The following is a 13120-nucleotide window of genomic DNA, read 5'->3' on the forward strand; positions in this document are numbered from 1 at the left end:
ACCTGTTTGTCAAGCAAAAGGCCCTAAAATCTCCTGTCTGTACTGTGGTGTTTGGGAGTGGCCACAGCCCAAATACAAACAGTGAGATGGAAACTTCAGCATCACCCTTTGGGGTCTTTCTATCTGATCCTGGGAAAGTACTGTAGAATATACTTCCCTTATCTTTCCTGTTTTATCCTCCACTCCACCCCTACCCCACCCCCTGAATCCTCTCCCATCCACCACACCCTTCAGGAAGGGAATTCCCAAGTCCTATAATAAGGCCTCATCAGTATGATATAAAAACTTCCCCGGTAGAGTTTAATAAGTCAGTACTCATACTTTCCTGAAATGCTACAACCAACCTTGCACATCTATCAGGAGGGGTCAAAGTTCATCCTCACTCACTTCCTGTTGGAGGTGATACCTGCTGCCAGCCACCGCAGGAGCTGGTGTGCAGGTCTGGGGCCTCTGAAGCCGGGGCTTGACCGGAGCACCTCACCTACTGACTCACCCAAAGGGTGGCCAGCCCACCCACCGCCTCAGTCTGCCCTGACCTGCCATTTTGATTGGTGCATTTTTTGGTACAACAGGAAGTCATGTTCATGGCATACTCTACGCATGAGAAAGCGGGCGGAAGTGGAGAACACGGGTAAAAATGAAGCCACAGGGCCTCGTAAACCCAAGGATATTCTGGGCAACAAAGTCTCTGTTAAAGTGAGTAAGGTATTCCGGAGCTGTGTCCCACCTCTCATCCACTCCCACCCTGCAGCATCCTCCCGAGGCAGTGCGGGTGGATGGGGACCAGAGGGGAAGTAGTTTAGTAGGATTTTGCATGCGAGATCAATTTATTTTTTATTTTTTATTTCTCCTGGCAACTTCGATTCAAATAAGTAAGTATTACTTTTTTTCTTTTATACCTTTCTCTGTGTACTATGCAGATGTTTTATAGCAAAATTATCTGCAGTATTATTCTGTTAGAAATGCAAGATGCTTGATTCATACTAAAGTTCCCCAGGCCGCCCATTCAGTATCCTAGGTTTGAAAATACATGCAGGGTAAAGAGATTAGGATGCTTTCCAAACCTCCAACCCTTTGAAGTCTGAGGTTTGGAATTTAAGGGCTACTGTGTCCTTGGTAAAGTTTCATTTCTTTTCCCCAGTATTCAGACGCCATCACCTTCAGGCCTCTGCATGAGCAGAGAAGAGAGGCACATTGATGAAGCCCAAGTCAGTGCTTTGTAATAATCCAACAATTACCATGAACTCACTGATTCTAAGTTTGGGCAGACCCTGGAAGTCCCTGTAGAGACGACATGCTCTGTTTTCTCTACATTGGGCCCTCAGAAAAGATCTGCCTCTGGACAGTGGAAATCGGACTGCTGCTGTTTAATATTATTACACTGTGTGATTATCTCCCTGAGTCTTATTTCCCTTCCTCGGCAAATTAAGAACAATCGAAACCCATTCTAATGTCCTTCTTGGGGAAAAGAAATTGTACTCTCTTCTTTACCCTCATCTGGGAAGTCCAGCCTCAAGGAAGGCAAGTTTAAATTTGACAGCACTCAGGCTTCATTTGGTTGCTTCCATTGCTATTTCCTGTGAGATGAGCGGCTGTCCACACAGTCCCAGCCTCCTCTCCCCGAAAAGAGCATGCTGCCGCCCTCGGTGATTCGCACCCCACCTTAACAGCACCGGTATTTCTCCACCTGATTTCCCATTGTCCATGCTTCTCTCCAGTTCTCCTCACTCTCCAGCCAAAGCTGCCTGTGTTCTAACTGTGTTCTCTTTCTTCCCCCTTCCTCATGCTGCCCATCAAGGAGACGAACAGTTCCGAGGAGTCAGAGTGTGATGATCTTGACCCTAATACTAGCATGGAGGTAGAAGCAGCTATTGTCCTCTTTCCTACAATGATTGTCTTTTCTCGTGTGTTCTGTAACAGTGGCCTTGCTAAAGTGACCAGCCAGTCAAGGATAAATTGTGACGTGAGGGCACCTCTGGGTGTCCCATCCCACTTAAAAACCAAGACAAAACAAAACGAAATAATTCAGTTTGATTTTGATAGAAAACTCTACCTAGATATCTTTTTCCAAGCTTCTGGTTCTCTCGAGTGCTCGCATAATATTTTCTTCTTTGGCGAATTTGACTTCATGTAGAAAATCTCCAGCTTCATAACTGGAAACACATTTCTGCATGGAGAACAGCTTGCTAAAGAGTGGTTGGTTCCCAGCTAAAGATAAGAACCCATTCGTTTTAGTTTCTCTCTCCTCCCTTTTCATCTTTTTTCTTTCTCCTTTATGTTCTGCTGGGACCTAGTCCTCCCTCAAGGCTCCAGCAAAGTCATTGCTTCCGTCCATTTGTTGGATGACCTGGCCCCTGGGCGCTGTGTGTAGCTGGCCAATAGTAAATGAGGAGCTATTGCAGCAACTCCAGAACCCGCCTTTGCCCAGCCCCCGGGGCTCCTGGGCCCGGCTGTGCCTGCCGTGAAGGGAAAGAGCCCTGGGAACAGCGTCCCTCGTGGAGGCCTGGCAAAGACCTCAAGAGAGTCCTGGAGGCTGAGACGCTGCCCAGGGGCCTTTCTCATACTCTAGGGTTACAGGGATGTGGGAGCAGAACCAACACCTCCAACAACAAGAACATCGAATTAACTTCCAACTCCTTCTAGGCTGGGGACTGTTGGGAGGTGTAGAAACAGGACTCTTACATGGCTTGCCACTGAGTGACAAGCATCATCAATTTACAAGCCCTAGAGAATTGGAGCAAACGTGGAGCTGGCTTTCCCTGTCATTTTGTCCTTCAGACTAAATTGAAATGTCTTTCTCCAAATCTGTGCCCACATCCCTAATAATGGATAGAAGTTTAGAGATTTCCTCTATGCACAAAATGGAGATTTTTTTAAAACCTGTTCATTTTTATAGCTCTATGCTTTCCACTTAACTAGATGGACCTTTATTATTATTATTCTAACTTGACCTAATCCCAAAAAAACCTACCACCATATTATGACAACCACCACAAAACCCAAGGAAGACCATGTGGCTCAAGAAGGGGTAAGTCGCTATGGAAGACAACAGTTGAGTTGAATCAGGCCAGAGACAAGTGGTTGCAAGTAGGAGTTCTGCCAAGATAGATCAGTTCCCTGGGGATGTGGGTATTGCCACAGAGCTAAATCTGGCAGGTGTAGGTCAGTGCAGTGCTCCCCTGTGGGAAGAAGCGGATATGGCGTTTGTAGCCTAAATGTATCTTAGAGAATGAGGAAGGTGGGGGACATTTCTGGCTCTGCTTTCCTTGCTTTTCATAGGATAGGCACCAGCTGTCATGGAGCCCACACCTGACAGCTTGTAGATGCCTCATGGCACCTGTATCTCCAGACCTAAGTGTTGCAGGCATGTATTGAAAATGTCATCTGCAAATACATAGAGGAAGGCCAGGCAGAGGGAGGGGCAAAGCCGGGTATCTGTGTTCCAGAAGGCAATTTGGGACATTTTTTCAGCTCTGGTGGACTAGGGAGACTTTCCCACTCTGCTCTTTAAAGGAAAAATTGGTCACAGGGGAATGTGGGGCCAGGTGAGAGCAACAGACACTGAGAGGGTTAACTGATGTAATCCAGTGTTCCATTCTATTCTTAGATAAGCAAAAGCTTCTGCATGGGCGTGCGCACGCGTCTTAGCCCTGATTTGTGAATTGCACGCATTTCTGGTATTCTCATTCCTCCAAGGCTTGCAGCCCTCTGCATGGGCTGAGTCACATGGGTCCAGAGAGATGCTATGGGTGCATAAGGAAAGGTATTAAGATGGCAACGCTGAATAGAGTGAAGTCAAAAATGATGTTGATGCGTTTCAAAAGGTTTTCAAATACAGTCTTTGAGGCAGAACTGGAACTCTTGAGGAGGCATATGGTTGGAAGCTGCAGATATTCTAGTTAAGCCAAGGTCCCTGCAGCAGGCATGCCTGCAGCCCTTGTATATTCCATACGGATCCTTCTAAGGATCCGTGAGCTCTTCTGAACTGTGTTGCCATGCTGAAATTAACTTGGAGCACATATGCAGGTGCTGAGGGAAAGCAGGCATCTTGGCCCTGCTGGCTTAGTATTTTCAGACACAGATAACAGATAAGATAACCCGTTCAATGTGATTTGAGAACTTTCTCAAGGGATAGGTAGGTAGAACTTTCTTGCAGTGTCCACCGCAGAAGAAAATGGCTGGGAATGCCTACTGAAAAGAGCTATTCCTTAAAGACCCAGTTTGAGAAATAGGTGGCCAGCCACCTCATAAAGGATGCTTGCTGCTAAATTGATAGCTTTGGGCATCTTTACGAGGCCCAGCCTGGCCCCCTAGCCCCACTCCTGTCTTTGAGCCTGATGACTGGGATAGGTGGTGTCTCATTGGGAGCATGTCTCTGTGCACTGCTGAGCTGAACAGCAACTCCCCTGGCCTGTGCTAAAAGCCACTGGGGCTGGGATCCCAGCGGACATCCCGGCCACGCACCCCAAGCACTGTCAGTGTTAGATCTCTGAATGCTGAGTCCTGCCCTGCCAAATGCCTGCCCTTGACCTGATGCCAGTATGTTGGCTCCCAGCCTACAGGTGTATGGGCTCTTATCTCTGGCCTCTACACGAGCATCACTGCCAAAGCACTCTTTACTTATTCTCAATTGGTAGATTAAAGGGTTCCTTTAAGAAGCAGTTTCCCCAGGGTCTTTGCTCACACACCAGCTGCTTGATACTCTCAGGGCTGGCATATTCCTAACGTATTGCTTTAGGTACATCTGTAGGCACATCCTTCAAAGCTAATTAAGAGGAAAATAAAGCACCTTGGATCCTTGGAATCCAATTTACACAGCTTTCCGAGAACACCTAGTTATGTAAAGGGAGGCCATTCTGCTCTAATGTGAACATCCTTTTTCTGCCCCTGTAGAGACACGCTTGTGAATACTCTCAAATACAAACCCACCTCCCACTCCCAGCACCGCAAGCCACGCCAGCAGCCCCGCAAGACTGTCTCCGGGTCTATGCGATCCCATCGTGGCCTGCCACCCCCCTTCCCTCCTGCTGATCCGTAAGCATACCTCGAGGGAACTGTTCTAAAAATGACGAGAATCTGCCCCTAGTTGAGCTTCCTTCTTAACCTTGCACTGATGACACTTCGAGGGGCAGAGTGGAGGGGGTAGTGTGTATAAGAGAAGTGTCTATACATGGAAGAAGAGTCAAATCAGGCTGAAAAGCAAACACTAGGCTCTCTTGGGAACAAGTGACTATTCATTTTTTCCCATAGAGCTTAGACTGCTGATTGCCTTCTAGGACAAGGTGGGCAGGCGTGATGATAGGCTGGCACCACATACCCACCTACCAGCTTCTCACCCTGCCCCTGCCCAGTGTCTGCACTGACACCAGGCTGGAGCCAGGGTCCAGGCTCGAGGCCCAGCATCTGCCTGCTTAGCTAACTCCCGCATCTGAAAAGTCTGGGTTTCTCCTGGGACCCAGGACACACAGGTTCCCACATCTGTGCCACCTCTGAAAAGTTGTCTGAAGACTGTCAGTGCTTGGGTTTGGGCACCTACCCTCCAACCCCAGCACTGACACTTGGCTGCATCATACGCTGGCGTCGGAAGGCCTGAACCACCCTCCCAGACTCGGGCCTCTGTCTTCAGGGACAAAGACTGTCTCAACCCAGCTTTCATGTCAAGGCCAATGAATTAAAGCATCTTAATTTTTTTTCCTGAATACTTGTAGCAGAGATGGTCAATCCATCAGAGTAAGAGGTTGTCATGATTCCAAAAAGACTACGTCTCTGCCTCAGCCATTTAACTCGGGGCCAGCCTTATCCATGACACAGACTAAGTGCGATCATAATGCCGGCCACCAGATATTTAGCTCAGGGGGTTGCTTTCTGTGGTAAAAACGGGGTTAGGATCCTGTGGGAGAAAAAATATTTGAAACAGTGAAGCTAATTTGGAAGGAAGTTTCCAATTAGTGTAAGAATCATTGACAAACTTAGAAATTGTTAGTTAACCCTATCCCCCTTCATTTATTTATTTTTTTATTGTGAAATATACATGACATAAAATTTGCCATTGAACCTTTTTTAAGTGGCTTTAAGTACTTTCACCATGCTGCACAACCATCCCCATCGCTCACTTCCAGGACTGCTTCATCATCCCAAACTGAAACTGTACCCACTACGCAACAGCTCTCCTTTGTTCTCCATCCCTCTCACCTCTTTGGAGACTAGGAGGAGAAACTGAGGCAGAGGAAGTTGTACTGTTCTGTTTGAAAATGAGCAGGTGCCCTGCAGGCAGTGTCTGGTTTTCCCTGGCCCTTGTCCCCCCACCTATACCATATTCTGCTCCCCTCTTGGAGCCCCCATTTCCAGGTTATTTTTCATCTAAAACACAGATCCTGGCAGACAAGAAGGCCTGCCTTCTGGTACCACTTTTTCTGCTTGAATTTGTTATTCAATTTTCCAGCTCAACAAAGAGGAATATCTTTCCTGCCCCTCCCAGCTCTCCAAGGCTAAAGTATGACTTAAAAATCACACAAAGGCAGTATCACATGGAAAGAACCCTGGAACGGGAGCTAGAAAACCTGGACTCCAGTCTGGAGACAGTCAGCTGTGAGGCCTCAGGCCAGTCAGGCTTTCTGAGCCTCGGTTTTCTGTGGGAGGCGGCACAGCTCTGAGGGCGAGGGCACAGGCGTTTATGTAATTGGTGTGAACCCTATGAGCCCCATGCAGAGCTAAAGTGTGATATCCAAAGACTTCCCTCTCCCGAACTGCTGACTCTGAAAACAGACCCCAACAGAAGGGGAGGTGCTTTTGCTCCTGAAACTTGCTTTGCCGGGGGTATGGCAGGAATGGCCTGGGTGCATTTCCCCCTGAGACCCAGCTGCAGTGCCCACTCCTGGCTCTGGAAAGGGTTTGAGTGTCCAGAGCTGACCCTTCCTTCCCTCCCCAAACCCATAGTTCCCTAGCCACAGCTTCCATATCTTCAAAGAGCAAGCCTGCTGCTCCCTCCTCAGCCGCCTTGGCTCCTTGTCCCAGATTCAGAGCTTCAAAATAACCTGGCCAGACAGATTGAAGGAAATTTTTATGCCCCTAGTCAGGTGACTGACCTCCTGGCATCAGCAGTGTGTTTCCATCAGTGCCTGTTTCTGCATTTTATAAAAAGAATTTTTTTTTATGAAAAGAACTCTGGAGAAAAGAAAGTGGAGCCTCACATTCCTCCCGTTTTATTTTTACAAAATATTTTCCTTGTAATAGATCTGATAGGTTTGGCCCAAAGACTCACCTTTTTTCCTAGCTTTGTTCTAACTCTCCATGCAGATTGATTTATATTCTGCCACTGGGAGGAGGGCATTTAGCTAGATGGAGCTGGGGTTTCTCTCTCCCAGGAGAATTAATTACAAGGTCTTCTACTGCGTGGTCACATCTGTTATGGTTTCTATTTCTTCCAACCACTTGGGGAAGATGAGGTTTTCTTACCCTCCTGGAGGGAAGAGGTTCAGAGAGGTCATGGTCATGCAACAAATAAAAAGAGCAGGTCTTGGTTATGGTGCAGAGCTAAGGTGTGATGGCCAAAGATTTTGCTCTCCTGGGTAGAGAGCCGAACTTGGCACATGATAGGAAGTCTGCTCCCCACGTGAGGCCCAGGTACTTTCTTAAGGACGGTCAGGTTCAGGCCCTTCCTTGTTGCACATCTGCTTGTTGGAGGAGAATTTCTTCCTCAACAACTTTTTTAATCTCTTGACAGTTGGGGTGATTATCTGGCCTCACCCACACCCTTTCCCAGTGACTCAGGAGTCCAGCCACAGAAGCCAAGAAAGAGGTCCAGTTTCAAGGGCTGGAAATGTCTGCACTGGTTTCTCAGGCCAGCACAGTCACCTAGCCATGCGTGTCCAATGGCACCCTCACCCTCTGGAGGCCTAGCCCATTTCATGTGTGTCACTCACTAATAAGATTACAAGGTGCCACTGACCTGGGAGAAGTTGCTCTGAGAACCAGCTCTGAGAGGAGCAAAGGCTACCGCCTCCCTTTCCCACACCCCACGGCATCAGGGTTCACCTACAGACTCACTCAACGTGATTTCCTAGTAAATTCAAGTTAACAAAAGTTGGTTAACACAGTATCACAGTGAATACTATAAAGGGCCAACAGATTATGTGAGATCACGTCCCTCCATGTGACTGTAAGCAGTTTTGATTAAATGCCTATGTTATATAGCGGATTTCAAAACGTGCTCTAATAGAGGCAGGAGCATTCATGTATTTGTTCAGTGGGTATTTAAACACCCACTCAGGCACTGGGGTAATAGTAGTAGCTACTCTCTCAGTCTCTCCTGTGTACCTGGCTCCGTACTGAATTCTTTCCTCCCAACAGCATCATGACATAGGTACTGTTATGATTATTTTTGTCTGACAGGTGAGAGAGCACAAAGCGGTTAAGGAACTTCCCAAGGTTGTGCATTCACAACCTGTCTCCCAGGATGCCTGTGAGCATGGTCACTGGCTTCACACGATGGCAGGGTTAGGGTTGGATGGACTAATAGGATGTAAACCATCTTGGAGAAGGGTAAGGGTGAGGAAGGGGCTTGAGCAAAGGCCCTGGGGTATGAAAATGCCTGGCACATCTTGAGAAGAGAATTCGGTCTGGGGACCTGGGTGTATGTGGGAAGAGTTGTAGGAGACAGAGCCTGGCAGGTGAGTTGGAACCAGACTCTGAAGGCCTCAGGGGACTTGCTAGGAAGCCTGGACTTGACCCAGTGGACAGTGAGGAGCAGTGGAAGGTTGTTAGGCAGAGTCCGGGGGATTCATTCTGTACTTTAGGAAGATAACTGGCACCTAACTAAGAACAGTGGGGACGGGCAGGCCTGTTGGAGCGCGGTTGCAGAGGACCTAGTGAAAGGTGGAAAATGCCTGATGGCCTGGCCAGGGAGAGGAATGAGTGCTAGTGAGAGGCCGAGAAGGAACAGGAAGAAGCAGCAGTGAAAGCGGCTGAGTGCTGCCCGGGATGTCAGGGGAGCACCGTCGGGTGTGGGAGTTCCCCGGAATCAGCCTTCCCCTCTCCCATGTCCTCGGGGCAAAGTTTGACCTGTTGTGGGTCCACAGACTCTGGGAGGCTGGTTCACTCAGTAAGAGAAGTTTGGGGAATAGGGATATGATCAAGGTCAATCATTAAGGGATGAGACCCCAGCATATTCATTCCCTAAAGTCTTTATCCAAAGTCAAGATCTTGGCTTCCAAGTTGGAAAGGGGAGTTGCAGAAGGGAAGGCAGAACACCACCACCACACCGTCCCACCCTGCAACCCCAGCCCCTCTCCTGACAGGCTTCTCGTGGGCTGAGCTCCCCCACCGTGAGGCCAATGCGTGCACAGCAGCAAACCACCTTTCAGTTCCTTTCCTCTCAACTATTTGTGGGAGAGGTGGTAGATTTTTTTCATTATTCTGTTGAAAGTCATATTTTTGTCCTTTTATTTTTGAGGACATTCTTAATGTTGTCTAAGCAAAATACCAAGGAGAGATAGGAGAGAGATTTGGACTAGAAATCCCCATAAAACAATGTGCTTGACACACAGGCATTCATAGAGAACTATACCCAACAACTGGTGTCTCTGCGTTCTTCTCAGGGACACACGGGACTTTTTACAAAAATTGACCGTGTTTTACTCTTTAAGCCAGAGCCAACAAAAATCAAGGAATCAGTGTCTTATAGACCAAGTTCTCCAACCACAATGAGGTTAAGTTGGAAATCAATAGTAAGAAGATAATTTTTTTTAATTTCATACATTTGTAAATTTTAAAACATTTCTATTACAGTTGGGTCAAAGAAAAAATTATGGTTGAAGAAAAAATACTTAGAGCTTAATGATAAAGAAAATACTTGGGAGGTAAGGAACTGGTTCAAAAAGAGCATTCTATTGCTTTTTGGGATTGTTGCGTTTGTGTGGGGTTTTTTTTGTTTTTTGGGGTTTTTTTGTTTGTTTATTTGCAGCTTGTTTTATGTCCTCTTAGAGATGAGCAGAGGTTGGAATATTTTCCAAATTTTTAGAGAAATGTTTTCTAAAAAGTTAGAAAATCATATCTGGTTTGGCCAGATTGAAAACACGAAGGGTTAAACCTCCAAACCAGAAATCATACCTCAGTTTTTAGAAATTGTTTGTCTGGTATCTGTTCATTTTATTACCAAATCTCATCACCTAAAATCATCTAAAATCCCTTTCCTTCCTCCTCTGAACATGGATTCACATGAAACAAGCACAAAGAGACTAGGAAGAGGAGGCAGAGTATAGAAATTTTGCTTCATTCAAGACAGCTCTGAGTCAAGTTTAGGACTTTTGATTGGAGTTTTGTTTGACCATTTTTATTCCTTCAGCATCCTCGGTATGTAGTTTTGAACTGTGTTTTGTGACTGGTGATGCGGGATTTAGAAAAAAGCAGGTATTTTCCTTCTGGAGTGAGTTCTGGCGCCTGGTTTTCTAGGCAGATGAGGATTTCATCCTCACTCTCAGGTCGTGGAGTCAGAATCTTGGACCCTGACTGGCAAGAAAAATAGACTCAAGATTTCCTCAGAGCTCAGCATGTTGTTCATTGCTGGTTGATTTTACCTGTAATTCTTTCCTGTTATGGCACTGCCCTCCTATTTTAAAGAAAAATCAAGAAAATGGCTGGAACTCTCTCGAGAAGGAAGAACCAAGTTGCTGCTGGACTGTGTTGTGCCGGCTCTGGGAGGATGCTCTACCACCTGCCGCCCTCTGCTGTTCAAATAAAACCAGATTCCTAAGCAGCTCTTTCCCACACTGTGTATACCAGCCTCCTCCTCCCTGTACGCGGGTCTCCCAGAGAGAGAACGACGTTATCTTTCTTCCTCAGCCGCTTCCATTTCGGATTCCAGATCTCTCCTTTTTCCCGCCCAGGCCTCTACACGGGCCCCCAAACTGGTTCTAAGGAAGGAAAACATTGGGTTTCAAGAAATATGTACAGCTTATGATTAACCCTTCAGGGCCCAGGCTGATACCCCAGGTCCCCGCACACACCAGACAAGGTGGTCAGACCTAAATTCTAGTCGACTCATGGAGTGACCTCGGTTAATTTGACTTAACAAATACTATCTGATCTTCTGCTATGTGCAAGGTGCTATGTTAAGCAATATGGCAGGCGGTACATAGACCCCATAAACAGGTTACTATCTTCAAAGGGTTCACAAGTCCAGTAGGGCAGTCAACATGCAGGGACGATGTTGTGATAGCTGGCAGCACTGACCAGAGCCACGGGTACCAGCCTCTGAAAGAGCAGAGAGGAGGTGAGGATCACTCTTGGCTAAATCTCAGACCCTGACGGACCAGTGAGAGTCCAGAACAAGTCGCATTCCAGATTAATGGAAATAGGAGAACACTGCAAGTCCACGGCAAGGCATTTTCTCAACTCTTCTCTCCCAAATTAGAACCTCCACCATTTTACATTTTCATTGATTGACAAGTATCAGTGGAGCACATATGTGCCAAGTACTGTGCTAGGCTCTGCAGCAATGACAGTGAACGAAACGTGGCCCTTGCCCGCATGGGCCTTCGAGTCCATAGGGAGCCATAGACAAATATAAAGACACCGTGTGAGAAGGTCGTCATGACCCTCCTCCACGTCATACTCTGATTTGCTTCAAAGGAGAAAGAGAAAAAAATGAGGGCGGAATCTCCTATGGGCATAATTCAGAGTCACAGTTAGAGAAACATTAGTGTGGATATTCCCAGGCTCTTGGTCCTTGCTGGAGGAAAGAGGAGGACTCCCGTGATGGGGAGCAAGGCTGGGGAGCACAGGTCAGCAGGCAGAACTTTGACATTGATGACAGTTTCACGATGCTTTTCCCAAGATCTGGCCTCAGCACTGAATGCTGAGGTGGAAGGAGGGCTCAGAGCCAGTCCTCTGTCACTGTCCCCGTGATCTTACACTTACTTCCCTGTTGCCTCTGGAAGTAGGAATAAATAACACCTGCTCGGCACTTCCTCCAGAGTTCTGAAGGAGCAAATGAAGGAATTTATGAGTAGTTTGTGCCAACTATATAACGTAAACAAATCAGAGATGGTATTACTCTTATCAGCAACACCTGGGCCGGCCGAGCCGCAGAGGTGTGAAGATGGGTGCTTCCCACTAGCCTCTTCTAGATGGAGAACCTGCAGTTAAGCCATATGGACAGCCTTTCTCTCCAAGGTCCCCACTAAGGTCTACACCCAAACTAGGAAGATTTTCTTTTTAAATGGTGCCTGTGTTCAATAACAGACATCACCAGTGGAGTTGTGATGAGAAAGAAAAATAAGGCAAGAATTCTCTAAGCAGCAGCTGGGGGCATTTATAAAAGTACTGCCACAGTGCAGGTTTATGACAGCCCACTACATGTTTATAATGTAGGAGACTGCTATTTGTCTCTTCCATTTGTCATCCATCTCCTCACTGAGACTCCTGGTGTGGACTCAGTGCTCCCTTCTGGAGTCCCATCAAGATGGGAAATACAGAGCTGGCCACATCCCCAACTCTTTTTAACCCTGGAGTCCCTCTGATTGAGCAGGAGTAGGACGAGGGAGAGGGCAGTCCTTCATGTTTGCTGAAGCTGGTTATTAACATCAGCCGGGCACCGTCCTGGGCACGGAGATGTCACTGAATTCCATCTTCCCCACTGGACTGCTGGCCCACTGAGGACAGTCAGCATTCTGCCTCACTCCCGGCTGGACGCCAGCCACCACCTAGCAGGGTCGGCTCAAAAAATCATCAAATAGATTAATTCCTTCTGTCAAACAGCTTTCCGGGTGGGCATTACTGTCCCCACTTTACAGATAAAACCAGGGCCTAAGCTGCTTGGGAATGTTGTTCAAGGCAAGAGATCACGTCTGGCTTAGGGTCTGGATACTATGTGCTCTGCTGCTCCCAGAGTTTACCATCCCTCCAGCGCCACACCCCACTAGGAACCTCCTCCCTCAGAGGCTATGTATTTTATGGTTTTTAAATCATTTTCCAAAAAGTTTGCATTCCACTGTGTTTGCAAACAGTCTTTAGTCAAATATGATTAGTAATATACCCAGAAGTAATTATTTTATAGATCTTTTCCGGATTCTGTGTATGAATCTGAAATGAGGACATAGGTCAAATATTCATTCAACCAACA

At 47.0% G+C, this 13120-nt stretch overlaps 1 protein-coding gene across 3 annotated transcripts in view; it reads left to right on the forward strand.

The window, feature by feature from the left end:
• Positions 1-13120, forward strand: part of KALRN (kalirin RhoGEF kinase) — a 616794-nt gene that overhangs the window by 577808 nt on the left and 25866 nt on the right. For all 3 annotated transcript variants that reach the window (XM_074364821.1, XM_074364820.1, XM_074364823.1), the window contains 2 exons: positions 573-696; positions 1799-1858. In XM_074364821.1, coding sequence (XP_074220922.1) covers positions 573-696; positions 1799-1858 — 184 coding nt within the window. The remainder of the gene's footprint in view (positions 1-572; positions 697-1798; positions 1859-13120) is intronic.

The sequence above is a fragment of the Camelus bactrianus genome, chromosome 1 (genome assembly GCF_048773025.1).
Source record: "Camelus bactrianus isolate YW-2024 breed Bactrian camel chromosome 1, ASM4877302v1, whole genome shotgun sequence".
Lineage (NCBI taxonomy): Eukaryota > Metazoa > Chordata > Mammalia > Artiodactyla > Camelidae > Camelus > Camelus bactrianus.